This window comes from Panthera uncia, chromosome E3 (assembly GCF_023721935.1).
Source record: "Panthera uncia isolate 11264 chromosome E3, Puncia_PCG_1.0, whole genome shotgun sequence".
NCBI classification, from domain to species: domain Eukaryota; kingdom Metazoa; phylum Chordata; class Mammalia; order Carnivora; family Felidae; genus Panthera; species Panthera uncia.
The window spans coordinates 24404749-24429785 of record NC_064815.1 but is presented as its reverse complement, the minus strand read 5'-3'; the positions used below and the strand labels follow the sequence as shown (position 1 = coordinate 24429785).

The window sequence follows — 25037 nt, the reverse complement described above, 5'->3', positions numbered from 1 at the left end:
ATGCTTAACTAACTGAGCCACCCAGGCGCCCCTGCGGTTTGGTTTTAGACAAGTGACTTACTCTCTGTTTTCTGACAATGGCACTGGCCAAACCTATTCCTGAAGATAAGGTCCATGACATCCTCTGGCATCACATGGGAATCACAAAGGAAGACATCGTGTGGTTGATACCTGCCGTTAAAGGAAGCTGAGAATGTGACTCTGCCTTAATCCGTGAGCTCTCTGAGGGCAGAGACCAGGCCCTCACAGAGCTTAGCCCAGTGCCCAGCACAGAGAGGCACCATGTGCTCTGTGCATACTATACTGCACAGACAGGAAGAGAGGAGAATGTCTATCATTTACCTGTAATGTGACTTTGGGGAGATTACATCATCTGTGTGCATCTGTTTCCTCATCTCTAATATAACCATTACTCACATTAGGTGTTCACTTCCTACAGATAAGACACTCAGCATTCACTAGCTCTAATCTTCACGTGGTGTATCGTCACCCCATTTTACAGAAGAGAAAACTGAGTCTTGGGGAGGTAAAGGACTTGCCCAAGTTAGCAACAGGGCAGAAGCTCCTGGCGCCCAGCCAAACTCAGCAAATTGTTGTGAGGATCCAAGGGAGAGATGTGAAATAGCCCTGCAAACTGTAAACGTCTGGGGTGGGAGAGTCCGCGCCAGGGGGAGGGGTGGATTGGGGGGGCGTGGTGAATGCCGGCCGGAGCAGGGGTGCGGGGAGAGAAAAGCCTCGGGTACCCGCCTGGCGGCAGGAGGATGGGTTTGCCGGGAGATCGCGGGTGCGGGAGGCGAGGCTCTGCCCCGGCAGCCAGGGGTGCGGCCCGCCCCCTCCCGCCCCCTCCCGCCCCCTCCCCAGCCCCAGCGCCGCGGCCCCTTTAAGAGCGGGCGGGGCGCCCTCTGGCGGCTGAGCGGCGCGCCCGGCCGGAGCCAGAGCCGGATCCCGGAGCCGGAGCGGAGCGGAGCGGAGCCGGGGCGGAGCGGGCCGAGCGGGCCGAGCCAGCAGCCGAGCTGGGGGCGCGGGCGGGCGGCATGTACCGGGCCCGGGCGGCGCGGGCGGGGCCGGAGCCCGGCAGCCCGGGGCGCTTTGGGATCCTCAGCACCGGGCAGCTCCGGGACCTGCTTCAGGATGAGCCCAAGCTGGACCGGATCGTGCGGCTCAGCAGGAAGGTAGCGCGGGGGGCGCGGGCGGGGGGCGCGGGGGACGGGCCGCGGCCTGCCGGACCTACCGACCGACCAAAGGGCCGCGCGGGCCGGGCCGCGGGGCCGCGGGAACCTGGCACGTCCGAGTGGGCCCCGCGGAGTCGCCCCCGGGGGAGGGGGCGCCCGGAGCCGGCCTGGGGCGGGTGGGGCGCCGGAGACCCAGGGAGGCGCCCGTGCACCCCCGGGATGGCCGCGAGGCGTGTCCTCCAGCGGATGCTCCGGGGAGGTGTGTTCCGGGGACAGGGGGCGGCTGTGTTGTGGGGGGCCCTGTCTCGCACACCCACGTTCAGTAGGGCCAAAAAGGGGAGGCGCCTTCTAGAGGGAGAACTAGGGGCCTGTTTGACACCTGGGGGGACCTCTGGGAGGGCGTCCGCATTCTAGGGGTGCAAGAGGGGGCTTTGTGTCTTCCGCTGGGGAGGGGTACTGGAAGCTGAGGCGTGTATTCCATAGGCCACCATAAGAGAAAGTTGTGTATTTCACAGGAGATAGGCCCGGGCTGCTTGTCTGTGGGGGGCAGAAAGGGAAAGTGTATGTTGGAGGGAGGCAGACAGGAGGGGCATGTGCATCCTATAGGGGACAGATGGAGGGTAGTGCGTTCTCCAGGGGCAGGGAGGGGGGCTTGGCCCTCCGAGAAACAGAAGGAAAAAGCATCCTCCAGAGCCAGGAGAGAAAGGGGGTCTGCTTTCTGCAAGAGAAGGAAAGCTGGGAGCAGGTGCTGGGGATCAGGGAGGAAAAGGGGGTGTGTATTCCTTGGGGTGTGGGGATTCCACTGGAGGGCAGAAGGAGGGGTGCGAAGGAAAGAGAGGGTGGCTTGAGGGGGGAATCATGCAGGGACAGGGCCAAGACATCCCTCTGGAGAGTAAGAGCAGGGGGGAGTGTTTTCGGCACAAACACCTGAGGAGGAAGCAGACAAAGGCCTGGAATAAGAGGAAAGCTGCCCATGCATGGAAAATGGGACAGAGGAGGGCGGGGGACTCCTTAGGGACCTGAGCAGACATATTAATTGAAAAATTAAAAATTAACTAACATTTGTGGAGGCGGTCATCGTTTTCCTCACTTGGTCTCACAACAACCCCACAAGGTAGATGTTTTTAGCTTACTTTGTGTGAGAGGAAACTGAGGCCCAGAGAGGGACCTCAAGGCAAAGCTCCGTCCAGGCCTCTCCCAGTCCCTCCACCTGTTAGTCCGCCATCCTGAAGGCTGAGGCGCCTCCGGCTTGGCCCTTGGGCCCTGTTCCCCCCGGGGGTGGCAGGAGGTGGACGTGGGCAGATTCCCTGAGCGGGCCTCTTGGTTCTTCTGTGCCGGCAGTTCCAGGGCCTGCAGCTGGAGCGCGAGGCATGCCTGGCCTCCAACCACGCGCTAGCCAAGGAGAACCTGGCATTGCGGCCCCGCCTGGAGATGGGCCGGGCTGCCCTCGCCATCAAGTATCAGGAGCTTCGAGAGGTGGCCGAGAGCTGTGCGGACAAGCTGCAGCGACTGGGTGAGGGACATCTGGGAGAACTGGCTGTGGTGGTGGGGGGGGGGGGGGCGCAGCTGGCCATCCCCAAGGCTGGTTGGCCTTGGGGAGGTGCTAGGCTCTGAAGGGCAGGACGTGGGCAGACCTCTTCCCTGGGAGAGGCTTAGGGGTCCTCCTCCTGGAAGACTGAGTTGGGGAAGTGAGCAGTAAATGAGTAGAACTGGGGGCCCTGAGTAGGGGAAGGAAAGTGGCCTGGGGTGCTCCAGGGAACACAGCCCCTGCTTCCTCTTTTGCACTAGGACGGGGACAGAACCCTGGGAGGGGGGGAGGTTCACAGACTGATCCCGTGGGCAGTGCACAGATAAGGACACTGAGGCTCCAGCGAGAGGCATAGAGTCACACACAGGGTCAGTGAGTGTCAGGATCGGGCCCTGGGGCTCTGGCCTGTCTGTCCTAGGCCATGGGTCCCGAAGGCAGGAGCTATTTACTGTGGTCCCTCTGTGGCCTTCAGAGGAGAGCATGCATCGCTGGAGCCCCCACTGCGCATTGGGCTGGCTGCAGGCAGAGCTGGAAGAAGCTGAGCAGGAAGCTGAGGTGAGGGGAGGGGCCGCTGCGCCTGGGGACAGGGCGGGAGACCCAAACTATCATCACCCCCCCCCCCTTCATTCTTACATGGTAGGGTTGAGAGCCCCTCCTCCAGGAAGCCCACCTGGAGTGCCTGGCCCCGAGGAGAGCCCCGCTACACTGCTGTCCGCATTGGACGGCAAGGCTCATTCTCCCCACCTGTGACTGTCTCAGCGTAGGACAGTGTAGACTGGGTCCCCCGAGTCGCTGGGCAGACTTCTCCAAGCTTGCCGGGTTGGGAGCGCAGTGCCGAGTTGAAGGAGGTAGGGGAGTAGGGGCCTTGGCCCTGGACTTGAGATGAGAGACACCTAAGTTTAAGCGTGTCCCCATCTCTGATTCTGCCTCCTCTTCCGCCCAGTAGGTCTGGTGACAGTGAGGAAACCAAGGCTTGAGAGTAGAGGACATGTGTCCGCTGTCCCTCAGCTAGCCCCAGGCAGGCCCAGGCCACAACTCGGGCGCCTCATCTCCCAGCTGCGGGGTGGTGGCCCCTGGGAGAGACTCGGGGAGGGAGGGAGGGCGGTCTCGGGGCGGGGGGGGGGGGGGGCTTCTCACACGGGCCCGGCCCTCCCACCCCAGGAGCAGATGGAGCAGCTGCTGCTGGGGGAGCAGAGCCTGGAGGCCTTCCTGCCCGCCTTCCAGCGCGGCCGCGCCCTGGCCCACCTGCGGCGGACCCAGGCGGAGAAGCTGCAGGAGCTGCTGCGGCGCCGGGAGCGGTCTGCCCAGCCAGCCCCCACCGCTGCCGCGGACCCCCCCAGACCCTTCCCCGCCGCGGCCGTCCCGCCCACCGGGGCCGCCCGGGGGCCGCCGGCAGTGCCCCGGAGCCTGCCCCCCTTGGACTCCCGCCCCGTGCCCCCCCTGAAGGGCTCCCCCGGGTGCCCCCTGGGCCCGGCCCCTCTGCTGAGCCCTCGGCCCTCGCAGCCGGAGCCCCCCCACCGGTAGGATCCGGCGTACGGCCCCCCGGTGGGGGGCCCAGAGAAACTTGATCCGTGGCTCCTCCTCCTCCCCCACTGCCTGGGTGGGGGGAGGGGCAGGCCCCTCCCCCTGGCCTCAGGCCGTCCCCGGCCCTGGAGGCTGAGCTGGGGAGGAGGGTCACCTGGAAGTTGCCCAGAGAGCGGGCCGGAGGTGGGGTGGGCAGGGTGTCTCTGGCGCTGAGGAAACTCTGCCTTTTTTTCTTCCCCGGCTGGGGCCTCCCGGGTAACGGGCCAGCCCCAGTGAAAGGACTTTCTGCCTGGGCGCCTGGAAAGGTGCCTGCTCCCCCCCCCCCCCGGGGACCCTGCCCAGGGGGGCCGAAGCACCCTACCACTCCACTGGGCTGGCACAACGGGCGCGGGAGCGCCTTCCATCGCGTCCTGCTCCTACCTTTCCCCAGTTCTGGGGCCCACAGCCCAGGAGCCAGGTGGTCAGACCCCAGCTGCGGGGCCGGGGACACCATGGCCCTGGGGCTACTCTGTGCCCCACTCATGCTCCGGTCGCTGGGGCAAGGTAGGCCAGGGGCTCCTGACCTGCACAGATGAGAGTGGGCCATCCCCAGGAAAGACCATTCTGTATTTTTCTGTCCCCGTCTCCTTAGAATGGAACCTTTTTGAGGGCAGGTCCTTGTCTTTGTATGTTCTGTCCCCAGCCCCACCTCCCAGGGGCCGTCAATAAATGTGATGATGAGGATGACGATGCTGCCCGACTCGTCTCTGCTCCCTCAACCAGCCACTCTGCCTCTGCCGTTGCAGCCTCCACACCGGAGTTCCTGTGCTTCCTCCTCTTGAGGTGCCCTCTCTTCCTTTCTGCCTGTCCAAAAAGCCTAGCTCCTTCAGGTCCAGCACTGCTGCTGCCTCTTCCGTGAAGCCTTCTCTGATTACTGACTGGGAGTCTTTCCTAACTCTTAACTTCCCAGCACTTCTGGCCAGAAGCACACTCTGCTCCACCTCTGTTCTCCCAACCGCCTCACCTGTATGCACCTTCTTCTCCTGGGCTGCCTGTAAGCCCAGTCAGGATGGTGCCTGCTCCTGCTCTGGCCTGCCAGATGACCACCTCCGCTGAGGAATGGAGGGCTTCTCTAAGGCTGAAGGTATTGGTCTTCAGCCAGGGTGAATACTAGGTGACCAGCTTGGCTGATGAGTGTGGGACGAGAAGTTAGGAGAGCAGAAACAGGCTGTGGATCAGCTTAGGTCAAGTCTAATGAGATGAAGTTTGGCAGGGAGGCATGGAAGGTCCTGCATACAAGAGGGGGCAGAGTGCTGTAGAAGCGAGTGTGATCTTGGTCCACGTTAATAGGGATAGAACCGTCTAGAAAGACTAAAGTATTGGGTTGGCTCTGCTTTTCACCGAAGTTTTACACTGTAAGAGGGACCGACCCACCAAACTACCGCCTTTGGTCTCCTTAGAATGTCCCTAGTGTGTATGATGAGAAAGAGGATTGGGACTAAATCCCATGATGAGTAGTTGAGGGATCTGGCTACAAGTGAGACAGTTAGCCTCTGAATCTCCAAGGGCTAGAGATGTAGAGCTGGAGGTCAGAGTCAAGACCAATGGTGGAAACCACAGGAAGAATGAGGACCAACCACAAAGATGTGTGAGCAGTACCCCAGTGACTACTTGATGGGAGTTTTAGAGATGTAAGCAATGGCTGGAGGGACTGGCTCATTTGAGCCTTCCAGAGCCCTTCAAGTGCAGGCAGGCAGAGGTATCCCTGCCAGGGGCCCAGCCAAAGCACACACAGATAGTGCCCACTTGAGAAGCTCTACCCCACACTGGCCTTGGTTCCCCTACTGTCCTTGCTGCCAGCACTTGAACTGCTGGGGGCTGAGGAACACTGGAACCACCAGGTACCTGCCTGAGATGACAGAAGACTGAACAACTTTGGAAGACCTCCCACATTCTCAGCACAGCCTAGGGCAAGGTGGGTCCCCCTTGTCTTGGCTTTCCATTCCTGGTCCATCTTCCAGGGTTGTTCATTTGCAACCAAAAGGAGAAAAGGAGCTAAGATTGGGCATGCCTGAATCCTCCTCCACTATTGTGAGTTGGGGAGAAGCCTCTAGAAGGCACGGGCTAATGTCCGCAGCCTAGTAGCTCAGCCTCCCCTCCCCAGGGCTGGTAAGTAGAAACAGGAATGACCCAAGGGAGGATCTGAGAGGGGAAGAGTGTTAACAAGGGAACTAGATGATGTCTTTCAAAAGTCTTACACACCCCTTGCCTCCCTCAAAGGGTTCAAACTCAGTTTTAGAAGGGGTACGGCACGAGGTTCTTTGGTGTTCAGCTTCAGCACAAAAGACTTGAGGCAGGCGGGTACAGATACTGACAGAGTAGAGTGGGCTCAGTTCTGGGCCATGGTAAAGTCTTAGAGTTGGATGGTTAATAAACTTCATTAAGCCCCCTGGTTGAAAGTACATGGAATGTTCTGGAAGGCTCTGGAAGGTTCCAGGGGGTCTGGGCACTCTCTGCTGCCAGACAACTTTTGGAACTTTCTGTTGTGGGGTTCCAGGCACCCAGGGAATGTTCCTGGCTGCTGCACTCCTCTTTGAGAGAGTACGAACTTGAGAATCTAAATCAAGGGGCCCATGAGAAAGGTCTCACCTATTACAGACCACCAGTGCTTTCACAAACCAAAAAGAAAAAATTGTCCAAAGAACAAAACTTTTATCTCTTTTTGATAAAAACAGTTTCCAGGGGTACCTGGGCGGCTCAGTCGGTTAAGTGTCTGATACTTGACTTTGGCTCAGGTCATGATCTGATGGTTCATGAATTCGAGCCCTGTGTGGAACCCGCCTGGAGTTTTCTCTCTCTTCTCTCAAAATAAACTTAAACACACACACACACACACACACACACACACACACACAACACAAGAGTTCCCACCATTTAAGAAAGCCTGTTATGTGCATATCCTTGTTTGGGAATCACTAGCTTTTGAGTATTTTCCTAAGCTTCCCTCCTTCTCAAATATAAAACATAATACCATTTTTTGAGCCAATCAAGGCTTACTGAACTGAGCAGGCCTGAACCAGAGTGGGCTCAAATCTTTACCACTGAATTGTGGTGTGGTCACTGCAAAGCCACGGCTAAGAACTTGCCCCTGACCTCTAAGTCTAGAGAGAATCAAATGGTTTTTAAGAGACCAAGTTGGACTCGCTGCTGGTTTATCCCAACTTATATACAAGGATTTTATACAAAAGATTGAGCGCGAGTGCAGGAATTGATGTTACTGTACCAAAGGACCTCTGGCTTTGTCTAGGACCTTGGCCATTGCTGTGGACTTCTCAAAAGATCCTTCTTGTCCCACAATGAAAATAAGGTTTACACTCTGCCTCCCCGCTTAAGTGTGAGCTCTCAAAACAACATATGATGTAGCTCAGGGATCTGCAAACTCAAATGTCTACCAGGGCTAGGAAGGTCACAGAGGTGCAAAGCACTCCATTTCCACAAAGAAATACAGCCTCCCTCATTTTTTTTTTGGAAATGCATGGTTCTTTTTTTTTTTTCTCCATCTCGGCAGACATGGAATATAGACACTTCTCTATTATGAGCAAAATGTCCAAGTGTGTGGATCAAGGCCTTTTACATTTCCTGTCTGCTGGTGGGAACACAGTGAAATGGGGGGCTATGTCCTGTCTCAAAGGCAAATGTTACAGTTTCTCCCACGTGGTAGTACACTCGAGTATGTGTGTGAGGGCAATGGCAGCACGTTTTCTCTTTTTTTTGAGACAAGTCAGAATTCTAGATTTGTATACAGTCTCCCAAGATTTGAAAGTTGGCTAAAGTTTTCTTAAGGCACTGTGCCAACCACAGCCAAACACTGTGTGCAGGTTGGCTATGTGGCCTGTGACCCACAAATCTCAGCCTCTCCTTGGTCCTCCTGAAACAGGCTTTCTTTTGTTTAGTAGCAGCCCCCTCCCAGGACTGAGGGTGTGAACACTGAAGGGGCCAAAGCAGGATGGAAAGGCAAACACACCTCAAGTCTGGCCAGAGGACCCCAGGTTTGGACAGGCTTAAGAGATGGTGGTGAGATGGCTAGATCGTGAGTGACGCTATGACCTCATAGCAAATGGTGAAGATGAGTTCTCTGCACCTGCTTCTTGGGCATAACAGCACCGAGTATTCTCAGTATTTTCAAGTTCAGAGCACCAGACTCAGGTCACTCTCATCCTCAGAGGGACCCTCAACTGCTTTGCACAAACCCTATGGCCACCTAGGCCACAAGCTGGGCCTGAGAACCAAGGCACTGAGCACAGGTAAGGCGGGCCTTCTCCTATGATCCTGATCATAGGCAGGTGACAGTCTGTGACCTTGTCACCAGCTGAGGAACCGAGAGGAGGGAAAGACCAGGATAGAGCGCACTTATCCAGTGCACTGAATTCGAGACAGTGGACTGAAGTAACACCACCACTTACCAGCTGTCCTGTTTCAGCCTTTCTTCCTGGGATCTGGTGACCTTCCAGGAAGGTCCGAGATACACACCCCTTCCCCCATCCCCACTGTCATTTCCCCAAAAGGGAGTATGATGGCCGCTCACTTGGGTTCCATCCTTGGCACCTCAGCTTTTGGCTGTAAGGACTATATATACGTGTATAAAAATGACCAGAGAGGCCACACACCAGCCTGAAGTAGGCTCTTCTTCCTCATCTTGGCTCATGCTGGGATCACTATAGAAGGCAAGGTGTGCCGAGTGAACAAAATGCCAGAACTTCAGAGGGGAAGCAAGGAATCCTGCTCCCTCAGCACTGGGATCTCAGATCATTTCACCCGGCAATAAACAAAATGCGACAAAGGGAAAAGTTTGGCTCAGGAGAAACGAAGTCCTGATCCAGTCCAAAGACGGTATACAACATACAGTTGCCTCCACAACCTCTGACTCCTGGCTTGTCGGCCGGGTCTCCCCATTTAGGCCTTGTGTGTGCTGCTCACTCAGCCTGATACTGTACTCGCAACCCCATCCCCACCCCAGGGAACACAGCCCAAGGCAGGCTGGGCTGCTCTGGTCCACCTCCCGTCCTAGGTCCAAACCTTCAAGGGAGTTCTGTTTCAGTTTGTGATCAAAAGGAGAAAAGGGACTCAAGTTGAGCATGTCTGAGCCTTCTTCCATTATTAGGAATTGGGGAGCAGCCCCTAGAAGGCAGGGGATAATGTCCACGGCCTGGTTCAGTCTCTCCTCTCCAGAGCAGGTAAGAAACTGAGAAAAGAACGACCTATGACGATCCTCAGGCGTGGGGGATAGGTGGGAAGGGGTCTGAGGGTCCTTCAAAAATCCTCCTACACATCTCCCCTTCCACAAAGAGCCCAAACTCCGTTTTAGGGAGAGTACAGAGTAGGAACTTAAGAGTTCAGCTTGGGGCTAAGAAAAACCTGAGGTAGGCAAGAAGGCACTGTTAAGTATAGTGTGAGTCTGGTCCTACGCCTAAGGAGAGGCTTACAGTTGGATGATTAACAAACTTTATTGTCTACCCTGCTCAGAGTTGCATGGAATGTTCCAGAAGTTTCACAGGGTCTGCCCCTTCCTCCAGTCTTCTGGAACTTTCTATCCTTCTCCATGTTCTGGAGCCCCAGGGAATGTTCACCGAGAGAAAACAAACTTGAGGTCTATGTTAAGGAGCCCATGAGAAAGGGCCCAGCAGTTTACAGACCACGAGTGCTTTTATAAACCAACCCAAAAGAACCCCAATTCTTTTTGACAGAAACTTTGATAGAACCTTGCCCCACACAATGCCAACAGCTTGGCTGAGAATCACTAGTTTCTGTGCATTTTACTAAGCTTAACACTACTTGTTGTTTGGATTTCAAAAAGAACTTGTTTTCCAAATATGAAACATAATAACATTAAATGTTCTTTTCAAAAGTACATACACCCCTCCCCCCAAACCAAGGCTAGCTGAGCTCACCAAGCCTGAATCCAAGCAGGCTCAAATCCTTACCACTGAATTGTACAGTCACTGCAGCCCCTGACCTCCAAGGCTGGAGGGAATCAAATGGTTTCCAAGACACCAGTTTAAACTAGCTGTGGGCTTATCCTAATTACAAGGATTTCACATGAAAGACTGAATGCAGGATTTCTTCCTCATATACCCAAGCACCTCTGGCTTTGTTTAGAACTCACGCTCACTTCTGTCCTCACCCTTGTGGTAGATCTCTCTTGTAAAGGCTTCCCTAGCTCACAGCTTTACACTTAGGCCCCATGCATTAATGCTTAAGCACCTAAAATCTTACAGCCAATACATGTACCACGCGCAGGGACTCAGAGTTGACAGCCTGACTTCTACAGCTCTTGCCAAGTGATGACCAACTGCTTAGAAAGAGAGAGAGGAGCTCCTGGGTGGCTCAGTGGGTTAAATGTCCGACTCCTGACTTTGGCTAAGATCATGATTTCACAGTCCTGGGATGGAGCCCCACATCGGGCTCCGGGCTGAACATGGACCCTGCTTAAGATTTTCTCTCCCTCTCTCTCTGCCCCTCTCCCGGGCTCACACATGTGCTCTTAAAATAAATATTAAAAAACAAAACAAAACAGAGAGAGAGAGAGAAAGCCTCAGCCAGCTCTGAATAAAGAAATTTGTTTCCACCACAAGCCTCTTGTCCCTTGTACTACCGTATACCCTAAACTCAAGCAGCCAGGTTTCAAGGACTTGGCTTGTGGGGCTAAACAAGAGGACAGGCCACATTCAAGCGACTCAGCGTCCCAGCTGGCCGCTCTATCTCTGGGAGGGGATGGGCTGCACAGTTAGCAATGGGGCTGGCTGGCAAAGGAATGACCAAGAGACAGGCATACTGACTGTCCCAAGGATAAACCTAACTCTATCACATCATGTTTTAATCAATGAGCCCATTAGAACTGTAGATAATAAAGTGTGACAGGCCTCAAGAGAGCAAATGATTTGTTCCTCTGCTGTCATGCCCACAGAGTAATTTCTCCAAGGTCATACACATTAGATAAGTGTGGGCACAGGAACACTCAATTCCTTGTGCTCCATGACCTTGCTCTCCCACTCCCACATGCCATCCACAGAAAAGGGAGTGGGGTCTGGGGCTGATCATACAAGAATGGCAAGGTTTCCAAAGATCACAGTCTTACGTCAGGTCTCACCTGTGGCTGGGGAACTCACAGAAAGACAAGGTTCGTACAACCCCACAATTTTTCTTTTGGCAGCCAACAATTGGTCACATTGCACGGTTCAAGGTTACACAGGAGCCCCACGGTACAAGCGCGGGGCAGGAGCAGACAATTCTTGCTCAGAGCTTTACAATAAAGCCCGAGCAAGTGTTCCAGAAGCTGACATCAGGAAGGCAACCTCTGGAAGCAGGCACCCAAGGGACTCCAGAAAACCCTTCACTCCCGTCGGGCTTTTGGGACTCTTCTTCTTGGGGCCTCTTTCTTGGGCATCGAGAAGCCTTCTTTTCTGGACCGTAGGGGAGGGAAGCGTACGTGGACGGCTAAGCTGGGCGGGCGGGGAACAGGAGGGGGAGAGCAGTTTCTCCGGACCCCCGCAGAGGTAGACTATGGAAGGCAAAGGGTTCAAGAACACCGGAACGGCCATTTTCTTGGGGCTGGCGGGGGGCTGCTCCCTTTCTTCCTCTCTCCTTTTAAAAACGAAAGCCCATGATGATGAAGACCGTGAGGAGAAGGAAGACAAAGGTCGCGTCTCGGGTGTCGTCCCAATGGAAGCCCTTCTTGGCCCGGTCCTCCTGCTGTTTGCGTAGGGCCTCTCGCCGGGCCCTGAGGCGCCGTTCACGCTCCAGCTGTTCTCCGTAGTGAGCTTGGTAGAAGGCGTCAAAGTCGAACATGGTGCGGTTGGCGCCCGCGGTGGCCCGACCGCGGCCGTGGGCCTGAGACGCAGGGGGCGGGGGGCGGGGCGAGCCGGTGTCGCGGACCGGCGCCTTGGGGGGCCGCACGCCAGGTCCGCGCAGGTCCTCGTCGCTGAGCAGGCCGCGGTCATACTTGCGACGCAGGGTGGCACTGCCCAGCACCACGTAGGCCTGGGAGATGCGCGTGAAGCGCTCGGCAGCCTCGGCGCTCCCCGAGTTGCGGTCCGGGTGGTAGAGGAAGCTCTGCCGGTAGTAGGCCGCCTTGATTTGCGCCTGCGTGGCTGTGGTGGGCACGCCGAGCAGTTCATAGAGCGCCGTGCGCGAGTACGGGCCGTCGCCCTGGGAATAAGTCCTCCCTTCTAGGCCCAGGCCGGAACCCGGGCTCTGTGGAGCGCCCCGGGCCAGCCACAACCCCCACAGCAACCGCCGTGGCCACCCCAGATCGCGCTTGGTTGCCATCTTGAACGGGCCATGCGGGCGGTGCGAGACTAACTGGCCAATGGGAAGCGCGCGTTGTTCGCAGCGCGTCGGCCCTCTAGCCAATCGGGTAAAAAGGGAGGCGGGGAGAAAGGTGGAGCATGCGTGTTTTTGGGCGGGAGCGGGGCCGAAGACATAAAAGCCGGGTTCCCGGAACACTAGCGGGAGTCTCGCGGCTGAGGCGTGGGGATGGCGTTCCGCGGGAAGAGACCGGAGCACGGCGGGCCCCCGGAGCTGGTGAGGCTTGCGGCTCTCGCACGTCCTTCTCTCCTCCATTTAAGGCCCTCGCGTCTTGATTCCTTCTATACTACTTTTCTCTTTTTCTTTCCCGCAGTTTTATGACAAGAATGAAGCCCGGAAATACGTGCGCAAGTAAGGGGAGTCTAGGTGTTGCGCGGCGTCGGGGTTCGGGGGCCGGCAAGTTACCCTGATAGCTGGTGCTACTTGGAAAGCACGCGAGAGTTTGGGGTGTTGGGGAAGGAAGGGACCCGGATCGATCCTATTTTTTACGGTGGGAAAGGCAACTTTTGAGTAAATCTCGGAACCCTCTGGGCCTCGGTGAACTTAGCATTAAAATGGAGGTGAATCATGCGTACTTTCTCCAGGGGGTTCTCAAACTTTCATGTGACAGCTTGTTTGAAGCATGCGGTAAAATCGGCAGGGGCGGTGGATACGTGTAGGGGGTCAGTGCTATTGAGGGGGAGGAAGTAGTATTCCCAGAATGCTGTGTGCCCCTGTTTGCATTATCATTAAGGTCTTATGACAAGTGTTGGTGTAGTATCTGAATTTCAGGGGGGCAGTTAACTTGTGTTAAGCATAGAGTCATTTAACAGGTGAAGGCTAGAACAGGGACTTCCAAGCCTGCTCTCTCTGATACCACTATTCTAGAGATAACTGTTCTCCACTTTTCCATTCAAATTAGAGTCCAAGACCAAGGCCAGCAGAAATCTCTGATCCGGTTGTCATTATGTAGCAACATAAGCTTTTTTCCCAGCTGCAGAATTCAGTGCGATTCTTCCTCTTGATCTTGGGAAAGGCAGAGAACGCCAAAGATCCGTTTTGTTAAGAGGCAGTATTCTCTTTTGAAGTCATGTTTGGTCTGAATGAGTTACTGTGAAGAAAATGTTAACATTTTACCTCTTTTATGTTGACGATGTGTTGAAATGCTATTTGGAGCATATCGGGTTAAGATATATTACCAGGATTATTGGGTTGGGTAAACTATTACAATTAATTTTAGTATTTCATTTTAATCACGGCACTAAGAAAGTCCCACGTGGCTTGCATTATATTTCTCATGGGTAGCAACTGCTATGGATTTTTGTTGTACCTTGTTGAGCTTTATACAGGAGAGTAACTATGGTGGGTAATTTTTCCAGAAAACGTGTTTTTAAGTAATAAACATATCAGAACCATATGGAGTTGAAAAGAGGCAATAGTTAGTCATTAGCTAAGCGATTTATTCCCTTCACATCAGTTTTGCAGCCGGCAAAGTTGTAATTTGTGTCGCAAAATAACTTGTTGCTGTATTACATGGACTTTGGGGGTCGCTTTTAAATAGGTGTAGTTGGGTATGGTGACTGGGACAGTACCTCAGGGTGATTGTGCCTTGTTCTCTTTCTCTTCTTTTGCTCTGAGCAATGTTTTAGCCCAGAACTCTTTTATCACTTGTGTTTTCTGCCTTCCCAGCTCACGGATGATTGATGTCCAGACCAAGATGGCTGGGCGCGCATTGGAGCTCCTTTATCTGCCCGAGGGTCAGCCCTGTTACCTGTTGGATATTGGGTGAGATCCTGGGGCCTAGTTCAGCTTGTCCAGGTGGAGGAGTGTCTTTCCTGCTCACGCTATTGAGTTCCTGTTTTTATTGTGTCTTCCAGATGTGGTTCTGGGCTGAGTGGAGATTATCTCTCGGATGAGGGGCACTATTGGGTGGGCATCGACATCAGCCCTGCCATGCTGGGTAAGGATGTGCTACTTAGCATTGGAGCAGACTACGCTTCATGAGTACTGAGCAGCTACGCGTCATCTGTTTTCCTGACGTGTTATCGTCCAATGTAGATGCGGCCTTGGACCGAGACACTGAGGGAGACTTGCTTCTGGGGGACATGGGCCAGGGCATTCCCTTCAAACCAGGCACCTTTGATGGTTGTATCAGGTAAGAGTCTTCAGTTCCTGCTTTTAGGTCTGCAGGTCAGTGCTTCCTAAACTGGTTGTGCAGAGTTACACAGGGGACTTAGAAATACACATCCCTGGGGCGCCTGGGTGGCGCAGTCGGTTAAGCGTCCGACTTCAGCCAGGTCACGATCTCGCGGTCTGTGAGTTCGAGCCCCGCGTCAGGCTCTGGGCTGATGGCTCGGAGCCTGGAGCCTGTTTCCGATTCTGTGTCTCCCTCTCTCTGACCCTCCCCCGTTCATGCTCTGTCTCTCTCTGTCCCAAAAATAAAAAACGTTAAAAAAATAAAAAAATAAAAAAAAAAAAGCAATACACATCCCTGGTTAGAGCAGTGTTTATATTACGCATTTTTTATATTTTGAAACTGTTTACTCCTTTGATCGTCTTGCGCTGCCAGGTTCAGGTACCACTGGTATAGATGATAGATTCTCTGTGCTTTGTTGGAGGGTGGTGGAGAGGTGGCTTCTGACACCTCTAGGAGCCATCTTGTGGGCCCCAGCAGCCATCTCGTTTCCTTCTTTTTGACTAACTGTAATGGAGAGTGGTCCGGGATTTGCCAGTTTCTTCAGTGGCTTAGTCCTTTTTGGGTTGTCTGGGTTAAGTTTTGAGCCTTTACGTAGTACTTCGATAACAGATCTTAGAACGTTGAAGTGACTGTTAGAAACATGAGGTTGTTCTTTGTGTCCTGTGGTAAATTGTTGATTATTTGGTGTATTCTCTGTTCTCTTTGTTGATGGGGTGGAGGGTAGGGGATAGGGGAAGAAGTCAGCTTTAATCCTGTGATTGTGGGTTGAGCATTAGGGATCTGGGTAAGCAGTAAAAATGTAGATTTGAAGATTGTCTTCTAGGGTAAGGGATTAGTTTACATCTGGGAACAAGAGTGGGGGAAATCATTTCAAGGAAAGCAATTGCTTTTTAGTAACGGTTGAGTGAAATTGTTCTAAGCTGCAGCAAACCAAAGGCCGGTGATACTGTCTGTATGTTTTAGGAGTAGGTAGTCACTTTTTATTTGTTTTTGAGAGAGTATGGCAAACTTACTATTTTTTTTTTTTTTTTTTTAGCATTTGTTATATGTAAGACATGGTGCTGCGAGGTTTGTGGAAATACAACACAGTCCTTTTAATTTTTTTTTATCATTTGTTTTTGAGACAGAGAGACAGAGTGCAAGTGGGGGAGGGGCAGAAAGAGAGGGAGACACAGAATCCGAAACAGGCTCCAGGCTCTGAGCCGTCAGCACAGAGCCCGATGCGGGGCTCGAACCCACGAACTGTGAGATCATGACCTGAGCTGAAGTCGGATGCTTAACCGACTGAGCCACCCAGGCGCCCCCCTTTCTTTTAATTTTTAACTCTTCGTGGTGTGTCAGGTGCTATAAGACATGGGCCATACAGCTAAACATGAAGTTGACTGTGGGGTGGGACCAGAGTTGTGGGACCCACCAGAGCGGTGAAGAAAAGCTAGAGAGCACGGGGAAGCCTTGAGGAGGAGGAGGGGCTGGGGTTGTGCCTTGAAGGCTCAGAGGAACTTGGATAGTCCTGGGACTGGGGATGGGGCTCTGAGGGAAGGAACAGTGTGAACAAAGGCACAGAAGTGCCCAGGGAAAGGAACCTGATAGATTGTGGGGAAGACCAGAGGTGTTTTTTTAAGTTTGTTTATTGAGAGAGAGAGCATGCATGCAGGTGCATGCAAGGAAAGGAGGGACAGAGAGAGGGAGAAAGAGAATCCCACGTAGGCTCCTCCAAGCTGTCAGCACAGAGCCCGACTCAGGGGCCGATCTCAAGAGTTGGACACTTAACCTACTGAGCCACCCAGGCACCTCAAGAATGAGAGCTTTTTAAATTCCGTGCTGAGAAGTTTGAGCTTTATTCAGTAATTGATGGGAAGCTAGGGAGTAACCAGATCAGAGCTGTATTTTGGGAAGATTATTGAGAGGAGAGGAGAGGGGCATCTGGGTGGCTTGGTTGGTTGAGGGGCCGACTCTTGATTTCGGCTTAGGTCGTGATACCAGGGTTGTGGGGCTAACCCCCGTGTCGGGCTCTGTGCTGAGCATTGAGCCTACTTAAGATTCGTTCTCTCTTTCTCTCTCTCTCTCTCTCTCTCTTTCTGTCGCTCTCTCTGCCCCTATTCCCCTGCTAGCTTGCATGTGCTCCCCCACTCCTTCAAATTAAAAAAAAAAAAGGAAAAGAAAGGAGAGATTAGTTAGGTTGTTGAAGCAAGCTGGAGGTGCTGATGAGTGCTGACCAGGAGAGTGGTAGAGGAAGGTAAAACCTGGGAGAGGCAGTTGGACAGACAAGTGGGGTTTGGGCTTCCATTCATGTGTGTACACAGCAGTGAAGGGGGAAACACCTGAGTGCAGTACATAATAGTTGCTTGAGGGTTTTAAATCTGGGGATGGTGAAGACACCTAACAGGTACAGTTGAAGGAACCGATTGAAGAGGAGAATAAGTGAATGAGTGCCTTTGTGTACATACTATAAAGGGGTTTTCCCTTGATTAGAGGAAGGGAATGAAGGGGTAGGTGGCAGAGAGCCTTGACACACTGAGGAATTTTAAATTTGAGCTGCATGGAGAAACAAGGTTGAGAAAATACTGGTTTAGATTGGCTACAAGGAAGCTAATGCCAACCTTCTCTCTACTCTCCTCCATCCGGTATTATAGAATGGTGACCTGGAGTGGATCTGCACAGGCCCAGAAAGAGAGTTATAGGCAGGAGGGTTTCACCTGGGGCTCAAGGATTGTGTGTGGTGTTAGAGTCTTGAAGAGGCTGGAGAGAGCCGTGCATGTTGGTACTTGTCCTGACTGGGGTCCTTTCCTTTCTCAGCATTTCTGCTGTCCAGTGGCTCTGTAATGCAAATAAGAAGTCTGACATCCCTGCCAAGCGCCTATACTGCTTTTTTTCTTCTCTTTACTCTGTGCTGGTGAGTATGAGATCGTTTCCCAGTCTGGGCTGGCCGCTTCTCGCTTCTATAGGCAGTAACGGAGTAGGAAGTTTCCCAGGGGAAAGCCATTCAAATGGTACTGCATGGGGTGGCAGGACCTTATCATGGTTCTCCTGTCTTGGCCTAAAGAGAGAGCTTGGTGGTCTGACGCTCCCTAATGAAATGGCAGAAGATGGTGGTGTCTGAGACTGATCACAGTTCCTGTGTCTGGCTGCACTAAATTTTAATCGGAAGTTGGTGTGGGGGCACGGACTCCACGGAGTGAGGACAGAGACCTCATGTCCAGGGCATGCAGAGTGCTTACATCCTGTGACTCCCACCCTCCCTCTCCCCTACTGCTGATGCTCAGATGGGGTGCAGAAGGGTTATTTATCACAGACAGAGCCTTCAATAGCTTTTTATTTTTGTAACTGATGGTGTTGATTTCAGTTGTTTAATAGGATCAATTGATAGTTTGAGATTTTAAGTCCTAAAAATGAGTTCTTTTCCTTTTTGGAACAGGCCAGGTATATCTTGGTTCTTCTTAATCACCTCACTTCATCCCTGGTTTTCCTAGAATGGGTTGTTTCTTGTGGATGGCTGGCTGTCCTTGTGTGTTACGTGGTTTCTGTTGCACACACACACACACACACACACACTGGGGTTAATCTGAGGTTCTGACGGCCTTTGTGTTTGCCTTTCTGTGGAAATGGTTTTCCCTTCTATGTTCAGCCAGCTCCCTGTTACAGTCAGGACTCTGCCCAAGTGTTCCTCAGAGAGAGGCCTTCCTTGAGCCAAAAATAAACCCAATAGTCTCCTGTCACTTACCATTCCTTTGTCCTGATTTGGTTTTCTTCTTGGCACTAAGTCACCACCATGTATCAGCTGCCTTTCTCACCGCAGCGGGCCTTCAAGAGTTCAGGCGCTCTCTCTTTTGTTCACGGCTACATCCCCAGCCCTGAGAACAGGGTCACGTGCACAGTGGGATTTCAGATATTTAGTGCACGAGGAAGAGAGAAGTGTTGGGCCCTGAGCCCATGGTATGTTTGTAGGAGAGTGATGTTTCTGTGGCTTATAGGTCCGTGGAGCCCGGGCTGTCCTGCAGCTGTATCCTGAGAACTCTGAGCAGGTGAGCGCCTTGGCTACTGGAGGTGCAGGGGAGGGGGAGAGACCCAGAACAGGTAAGCTGTCCTGTGCCTCCCTCACCTGCCCTCTTGCTGTTGGGAGGTGACGGGACAAGGAAATTGTTGCTGACTGGTGGGAAAAGTAGGGAGTGAGTACCTGAGGGAGAGGTTTCTGCGGGGTAGGATAGGACCTGTGTGTTCTCTCGGCTGATCTGTGGTGTTACAGTTACGAGGATGTGTCTGATTGCTGTAACCAAATGAATGGCAGTGGGGGGAGGATTTGATAGGATGGCAACAGCTGTCTGTTCTGTGGCCGGTCACGCCATGGGGATGAGGAGACACAGGTGCAGACCCTGATAGGCCAGTGGTGAGCTGTCCCCGGCCCCTAACTTGAAGGAGTTTGTTTCCTGAATGGTGGCCTTTCATTCCTGAGATGGGAGCAGGGAGACGGGTCCCTGGGCTAGAAAAGTGAGAACCAGGGGAGTTGCTGCTCCAGCCTGCACTTTCCTGTGTATACGCCTTTTGGGGACTCAGAATTGGGAACAGTTTGATGAAGACCTTCAGCTCTCCTGGGTCGGGTCCGCCCTGGGGGGCAGACTGGCTTCTCGAAAGGAGTGGAGTGGAAGCTGTGTGCTCCCCCAGTCTCCCTGCCTGACTCGCTGCCGTTTTCTTCTCAGTTGGAGCTGATCACGATCCAGGCCACCAAGGCTGGCTTCACTGGTGGCGTGGTGGTGGATTTCCCCAACAGCGCCAAGGCAAAGAAGTGAGTGCTGGGGGCTAGTGCACTGTCCGCGTTGAGCAGAGAGGGTGTTGGGGTGATGAGTGGGCCAGAGGAGTGCTCGGCTGGGTCACCGGGGCTTACACATTCTGCACCTGTTCATGGGAAGGAGTGTGGAGACTTGTACCTGTGCGTGGCTTTATGAGCCCAGCCCTCACTCTGTACTTTTCTGGTTTCAGGTTCTACCTCTGTTTGTTTTCTGGGCCTTCGACCTTTCTGCCAAAGGTGAGGGATCCAGAGTTTGCAGGCTCGTGTCCTTTAGATTCCCTTCTTGTGGGGCTGGGCCTGGTACCTGTTGGGAGGACTCAGGCCTGGGTGGCCTGATCTTCTGGGGTGGGGCAGGTGGGTTGAGAGATCTCCAGGTTGACTTGACCTAAGAGCACGCTGGTCCCCGCAGGCCCTGACCGAAACTACCGATGAAGAGGAGGCCACGGAGTCTGCGTTCACGAGTGAGAGGTGAGCAGTTGTCACCCCTGCCTGGAGTGCGGGGGCTTGCTTCTGCCGGGGTCGTCCTACGTGGCTCTCTGCTTGCACCAGGTCTCTTAGGTTCAAGCGTGGCAGTGACACCAGGGTGGTAACAGTGGGGAACCCTGTGGGCCTGTGCCCGCTCCTGCCTCAGGCTGGGCAGCAGGGGCCCTTCTGGATGTCTGTGGACAGCCACGCCACCATCTTTCCTTCCTCTCTCTGCCTTCCCTATTGCCAGGACTGCCGGGTTGTCTCCTTCCTCCCCGAGGCTGCCTCTGCCACCTGCATCCTGGCCTCTGTCCCCTCTTGGCTCACTCTCCCTCCCCGCTCCTGTGTCCTCATGTTTACTCTCCTGGGTCATTCCCTCAGTTTGCAGAGACCCTGTTTCTTCTGTCTCCTCCCGAAGCGTCCTCACTCCCCCCGCTGCGCCCCCTCGTGCATGGGCTTCCCTCTCGGTCACGTCTCACATGTGCCGCTTGCTCCACCACACCATTCTGTCACTCGTCTCTGCTCCCCCCTCCGTCTCCTCACGGATTGCTTTTCACAAGGCCACGCCAGCCTCTGTCTTGCCAAATCTGTGGCTGCTCCTCAGTCCGCTTTCTCTCTTGTCCTCCTCTTAACCTGCCTGTTCTTGGGCACTGGCAACAGCCAGCCACTCCCTCGATGCTTTTCCCAGTTCGGCCTCCTGCCTGCCATCCTGGTTTTGTCCTCAGCTTGCTGGCTCCTCTTTCTCCGAGCACTCTGGGGCCCAGCCCGGACCCTTTCTCTCTCTGCCGCCTTAATCACCAACTCTAGGTTCGTTGCTTTGGGTTTATGCCTATGGTCTCAACCCCACCTCCATTTTCCTAACTGCCTCCTAAGCATCCATACCTAGGCTTCCCACAAGTATTGGGAACAAAACCCAGCTCTTGTTTTTCACACCAAGACTGCCTTCCTCTGTCCTTCCCCGCACAGTCATTCTTGTCTTTCTTACCTCACATCTGACCAGTCCTCTGTGTTTGTCCGGGTGACAGCCGGTCCCCTCCCCTGGTCTGAACCCCCACCGTCCTTGCCTGGAGTGTGGAAGCTGCGGCACTGGCCTCTCTCCACTTTGCCTCTTTGAATTTATTTTCTGCACAGCAGCAAGGTGAATTCTTTCTTTTTCCTTTAATTTTTGAGAAAGGGAAATCACACGTTGCCCTTTATCTGTTCCAGTATCCTTGGTGAGTTCTCCTTACCCTTTATTTTCCGTACCACCTTTCACTGTTCTGAATCCTGTGTGTTTGTTTGCTTGCTGGTTCTGTGTCTCCCCAGCCAGAAGGAGGACTTGGGCTCTGCTGGTGTGTCCCTGATCCCAGAGTAGGGGCTTATTATTAGTGAAAGGTTTCCAGTGTTCGCTGACTGGATAATTGATGGTAAGGCAGTGAAGGAGGTTATTTCTTAGTTCTGGTTGATGTGAGTGAGAAGTCTGAAGACTTTTAAGACATTTAAGGGGAAAAATGCACAGAGAACTGGTCAGGAAGGCCACGGGTGGTGAAGATCACAAGTGTATTCCTTGTGTCCACTACAGAGTGGAGCCCCCTGACCTCCCCACGGTCATCTCTGTTAGCTTCCTCAGCCCGTGTTCCCCATGGGGATTTGCAGGCCGGGGGGGGGGGGGGGGGGTTGCTCTCCTAGATGTTTTCTGCTCTAAGGCACCCACCACTTGCTCCCAGCAAGTGGCGCCCTCTCCCACCTCACGGAGGATGTGCACGTGGTTCAGCCCCCTCCATCCACCATAGAATCCCTCTTGTCCTCACACTGGGGTCTACAGATGACATGTAACTGTAAACTTAGGTAAGCGTCCGTTTCTCGGCTGTTCAGCAAGGGGATAATGCCAGCACCCGGGCAGCGTGTGGAGGAGCAGAGCGCGTGTGTGTGGGCAGACCCGGCACAGTGCCCGGCACAGCCTGTCTCCCTGGCTCTGTGGGCACTCGCTCTGTGAGTCCTCGGCTCGGGGGGTGGGGAGGGGGCAGGGGGCGGCAGGGGGCTGTTGTCCTTTGGGAGGATGATCTGGCCTTCTCGTGTTCTTGTCGTTTTGTCTAATCATTCTTGTTAGTCTCTCTGACTCTCTCTGATGACTCGGTCCACCTGTGGCATTTGCCACTACTGCCCAACTTCCTTCTTGGCACCTTTGGTCTGGGGCCCTCGCTCACTGCCCCCACCTGCTGCTCTTATCTGCCCCCATGACTCTTTCTCATCATTACTTGTATGGCTCCCAGCTTGCCACCCAGCTTGTCCTTCCTTACAGACCCTTGATCATTAGTCCTGTACTTCCAGCCACCTGTTGTCAGCTGCCTCCTGCTTTGCACTTGGTGCCTCAGACTCCTGCCCCCCTGGTTGTGGGCATTCTTAATGTTTCTTTCATGCACCACTGCCTGTACGTGCTGAAGTGTCTAGATCACATTGTCTCACTTCTTTGTTGTGAAACCTCATTGGCCGCCCACTGCTTACTGAAGGGAGAGCACACTCCTTGCCTGTATCCACACCTCCGTGAACTGGCCCAGCCAAGTGAGATTCTGAGATTTTTTTCTTTTTAAAATTTTTTCATGTGTTTTTACTCAGTTTTGAGAGAAAGCGTGAACAATGGAGGGGCACAAAGAGGGGGGAACAGAGGATCCAAAGCAGGCTCTGCACTGACAGCAGCCAGCCTAATGTGGGGCTCAAACTCACAAACCGCAAGATGATGACCTGAGCTGAAGTCAGACACTGAAGCGACTGAGCCACCCAGGCGCCCTTAACTTTCTATTTTAGAGGAAGGGAGAGAGTGTGTGAGCAGGGGAGAGGGGCAGAGGGGGGAGAGAGATTCTTAAGCAGGATTCATGCTGAGTTCAGAGCCTGACACGGAGCTTGATCCCATGAACCACGAGATCATGACTTGAACCAAAATCAAGTCAGATGCTCAACCGACCAAGCCCCTGAGTTTTTTTCGTTTTTAATGATTCCGACTTTTATTGTTAGGTCAGAACAGATGAGAAGTAGCTGCAAACAGGGTCTGTGCTGGAATCCGGCCTGCACTGGCCCTCATGCAAGGAGGGAACTTGTGCTTTGGACCCTCAGGATCTCACTTGGACCCCTCCCCTTCTCTCGCCTGGCACACGGGACTCTTGTTCCCTAATTCTCCCTCGGTCCTTTCAGTGCCGCACCCTTGCGTGGTTCTTCTGGTCTTGCTGCCTCCCCACCTTCGGCTTGCAGAAATGCCCGCTTATCTCAGCAGCCTTCTTGTTTTTCGCAGACTCTGCTTTTCCTTTCCGTGTCATTCCCTCAGTAGCTGCTGGGTCTCTGCACTCGCTTTGCCTGGTGTGGCTGGTCCCTGCCCTGGCCCAGTCGTGGGCTCTTCAAGGGCAAGCCTGGTTCGTATCTGCCGTAGGACATCCATGGGTTCGGCGCTCAGGTGCTCGGGAAATGGTTGTTACTCAAATGGCGAGCGGCCCTCCGTGGCAGGAATTATGCTGGAAATCGTTTGAGCCCAGCTGCCAGGTGGGGATGTGGTTTAGGGACAAAAGGCTTCTCCCTGTTCCCAGGGCCTCTCTCCCATGGGGCTGTGAGGGGTCCCTTTTCTCCTCAGCCAGGGCTGGAGGCCAACATCAGTGCTTGAGGATCCTTGTCGCGGCTGCCGTGAGCTGACAGCCTTGTTTTCCTGCCTCAGACATCTGTCGTTGCTGGGAACCCCCACGTGGTCTATGCCAGGCACGCCGACCCCGCAGCCGGACTAGGGTCCGAAGTCGGCAGCGCTGGGCATCGGGCCTCTGGCTGTCCTTGGCAGTGCCAGGCTCTCAAGGGCTGACCCCGGCCCGTGTTGCCCTAAAAGTAGCTCGGCCCCCTGCCTGCCCGACAGGCAGCACCTAACAAGGGAACACACCTAAACAGGTGGTCGCTGCCACAAAGATGCCCGTGAGGGAGTGGGGCTTCTCACCTCCCGCTCTTCTACCAGATAACTGCTTTGGCCCCAGGGGATATCACTGGGGGAGGAGAGGTGTCCAGAAGCAGGGACTTCTGTGGCAGGGGCATCGGAGGCCGCCTGCCCCGGGGAGGACCGCTATTTTTCCCTGCGTGGACTAGCTTGAGTGCCACGTGAGTTCCACCCGTGCCCTGAGAGCGGTGTTTCCCGCATAGGATCCAGCGCAGGATGGCGAGGCGCGGGGTGGTGAGGAAGAGCCGTGAGTGGGTGCTGGAGAAGAAGGAGCGCCGCAGGCGGCAGGGCAAGTGAGTGCCTGGGCTGGGGACAGGCTGGGGATGGGGGGAGGGGGCGGTCTGTGGCCACCAAGGGGTAGTCTGCACTTGAAAGGGTCCCTGAGGTAGGTCCTTTGTTCTTTTTTCTGAGACCGCCCCCTTGTCTCCTTGCCACAGGGAGGTCAGACCCGACACCCAGTACACCGGCCGCAAGCGCAAGCCCCGCTTCTAAGCCGATCGCTCCACGTAACCGGGCAGCTCGGGTCTGCACAGTTGCAAGCGGGCAGTCTTCTCTGTCGAAGTGCCTACTTGCATCCGCTGACAAAACATGGTTTTAGAAATGTTCTCAAGTTCTAACCGTTTTTCTTTACTAACAAAAGTTCTAAAAGCATCTTATTTTGTTCTAAAAGCAATAAACCACTTTCTGTGGAACTGTGGCTCTGGCATTTTCTAGCTCTGGGATCCTGAACAGATCTCGAGTTTCTCCGAGTACTTGATTCCCCTGATCCAAAAGAGGCTCGAAGAACTTGAGTGTATGAAAAGCACCCTATTTTAACCTACAAGGAACACAGGTAGATTGAATTTTGGTCTGTTTATCCCAGCACTAGGCAAATTTGGGAAAAATGGGTGGGGTCCAAGTATCCGTGGGACCCACTGTTCTGAGGCCACCGCCCAGCCTATGGTTGTCCCCCAGTCTGAAGGCGGCATCCAGCCAGGGCCTGGGCTGACCTTTGGCCCTGAGCTACACCAACTGCTGATTGGCCCGCACTTGGTTGCCTTTCGGTGTGTCTCCTGTCCGATTACTAGTGGTCAGGAGAGCAGGCAAGCCTGCCCTGGGATGCG

The 25037-nt window shown here is 54.1% G+C and overlaps 3 protein-coding genes and 1 non-coding gene across 4 annotated transcripts; 3 read left to right on the top strand and 1 right to left on the bottom strand.

The window, feature by feature from the left end:
• Positions 1 to 951: 951 nt before the first annotated feature.
• Positions 952 to 5026, top strand: VPS37D (VPS37D subunit of ESCRT-I). The gene is made up of 4 exons (XM_049638790.1): positions 952 to 1172; positions 2514 to 2685; positions 3173 to 3255; positions 3862 to 5026. Exons 1-4 carry the CDS (start codon positions 1035 to 1037, stop codon positions 4222 to 4224), a joined length of 756 nt encoding a protein of 251 aa, XP_049494747.1. The 5' UTR covers positions 952 to 1034; the 3' UTR covers positions 4225 to 5026.
• Positions 5027 to 9688: 4662 nt separating this feature from the next.
• On the bottom strand, positions 9689 to 12612 carry DNAJC30 (DnaJ heat shock protein family (Hsp40) member C30). The gene has a single exon (XM_049638789.1). The coding sequence runs from the start codon at positions 12526 to 12528 to the stop codon at positions 11848 to 11850; it is 681 nt and encodes a 226-aa protein (XP_049494746.1). The 5' UTR covers positions 12529 to 12612; the 3' UTR covers positions 9689 to 11847.
• Positions 12613 to 12678: 66 nt separating this feature from the next.
• BUD23 (BUD23 rRNA methyltransferase and ribosome maturation factor) lies at positions 12679 to 24626 on the top strand. Its single transcript, XM_049638788.1, has 12 exons — positions 12679 to 12783; positions 12881 to 12918; positions 14236 to 14331; positions 14424 to 14506; positions 14605 to 14701; positions 17540 to 17636; positions 18715 to 18765; positions 19438 to 19523; positions 19718 to 19763; positions 19936 to 19994; positions 24138 to 24227; positions 24372 to 24626. Exons 1-12 carry the CDS (start codon positions 12736 to 12738, stop codon positions 24424 to 24426), a joined length of 846 nt encoding a protein of 281 aa, XP_049494745.1. The 5' UTR covers positions 12679 to 12735; the 3' UTR covers positions 24427 to 24626.
• LOC125928693 (small Cajal body-specific RNA 20) lies at positions 23546 to 23676 on the top strand. The gene has a single exon (XR_007459747.1). It is a non-coding gene; the product is annotated as a small Cajal body-specific RNA 20 (non-coding RNA).
• Positions 24627 to 25037: the final 411 nt, after the last annotated feature.

What these genes read in the sequence shown, in the direction of transcription:
- VPS37D (XM_049638790.1), top strand. Translation starts at nt 1,035, where the DNA reads ATGTACCGGGCCCGGGCGGCGCGGGCGGGGCCGGAGCCCGGCAGCCCG. An exon ending in TCGTGCGGCTCAGCAGGAAG is followed by an intron (nt 1,173 to 2,513) that starts GTAGCGCGGGGG and finishes CTGTGCCGGCAG; the next exon opens with TTCCAGGGCCTGCAGCTGGA. An exon ending in GGACAAGCTGCAGCGACTGG is followed by an intron (nt 2,686 to 3,172) that starts GTGAGGGACATC and finishes TGTGGCCTTCAG; the next exon opens with AGGAGAGCATGCATCGCTGG.
- DNAJC30 (XM_049638789.1), bottom strand. Translation starts at nt 12,528, where the DNA reads ATGGCAACCAAGCGCGATCTGGGGTGGCCACGGCGGTTGCTGTGGGGG.
- BUD23 (XM_049638788.1), top strand. Translation starts at nt 12,736, where the DNA reads ATGGCGTTCCGCGGGAAGAGACCGGAGCACGGCGGGCCCCCGGAGCTG. An exon ending in ATCCTGAGAACTCTGAGCAG is followed by an intron (nt 18,766 to 19,437) that starts GTGAGCGCCTTG and finishes TTTTCTTCTCAG; the next exon opens with TTGGAGCTGATCACGATCCA. An exon ending in CTTCGACCTTTCTGCCAAAG is followed by an intron (nt 19,764 to 19,935) that starts GTGAGGGATCCA and finishes TGGTCCCCGCAG; the next exon opens with GCCCTGACCGAAACTACCGA.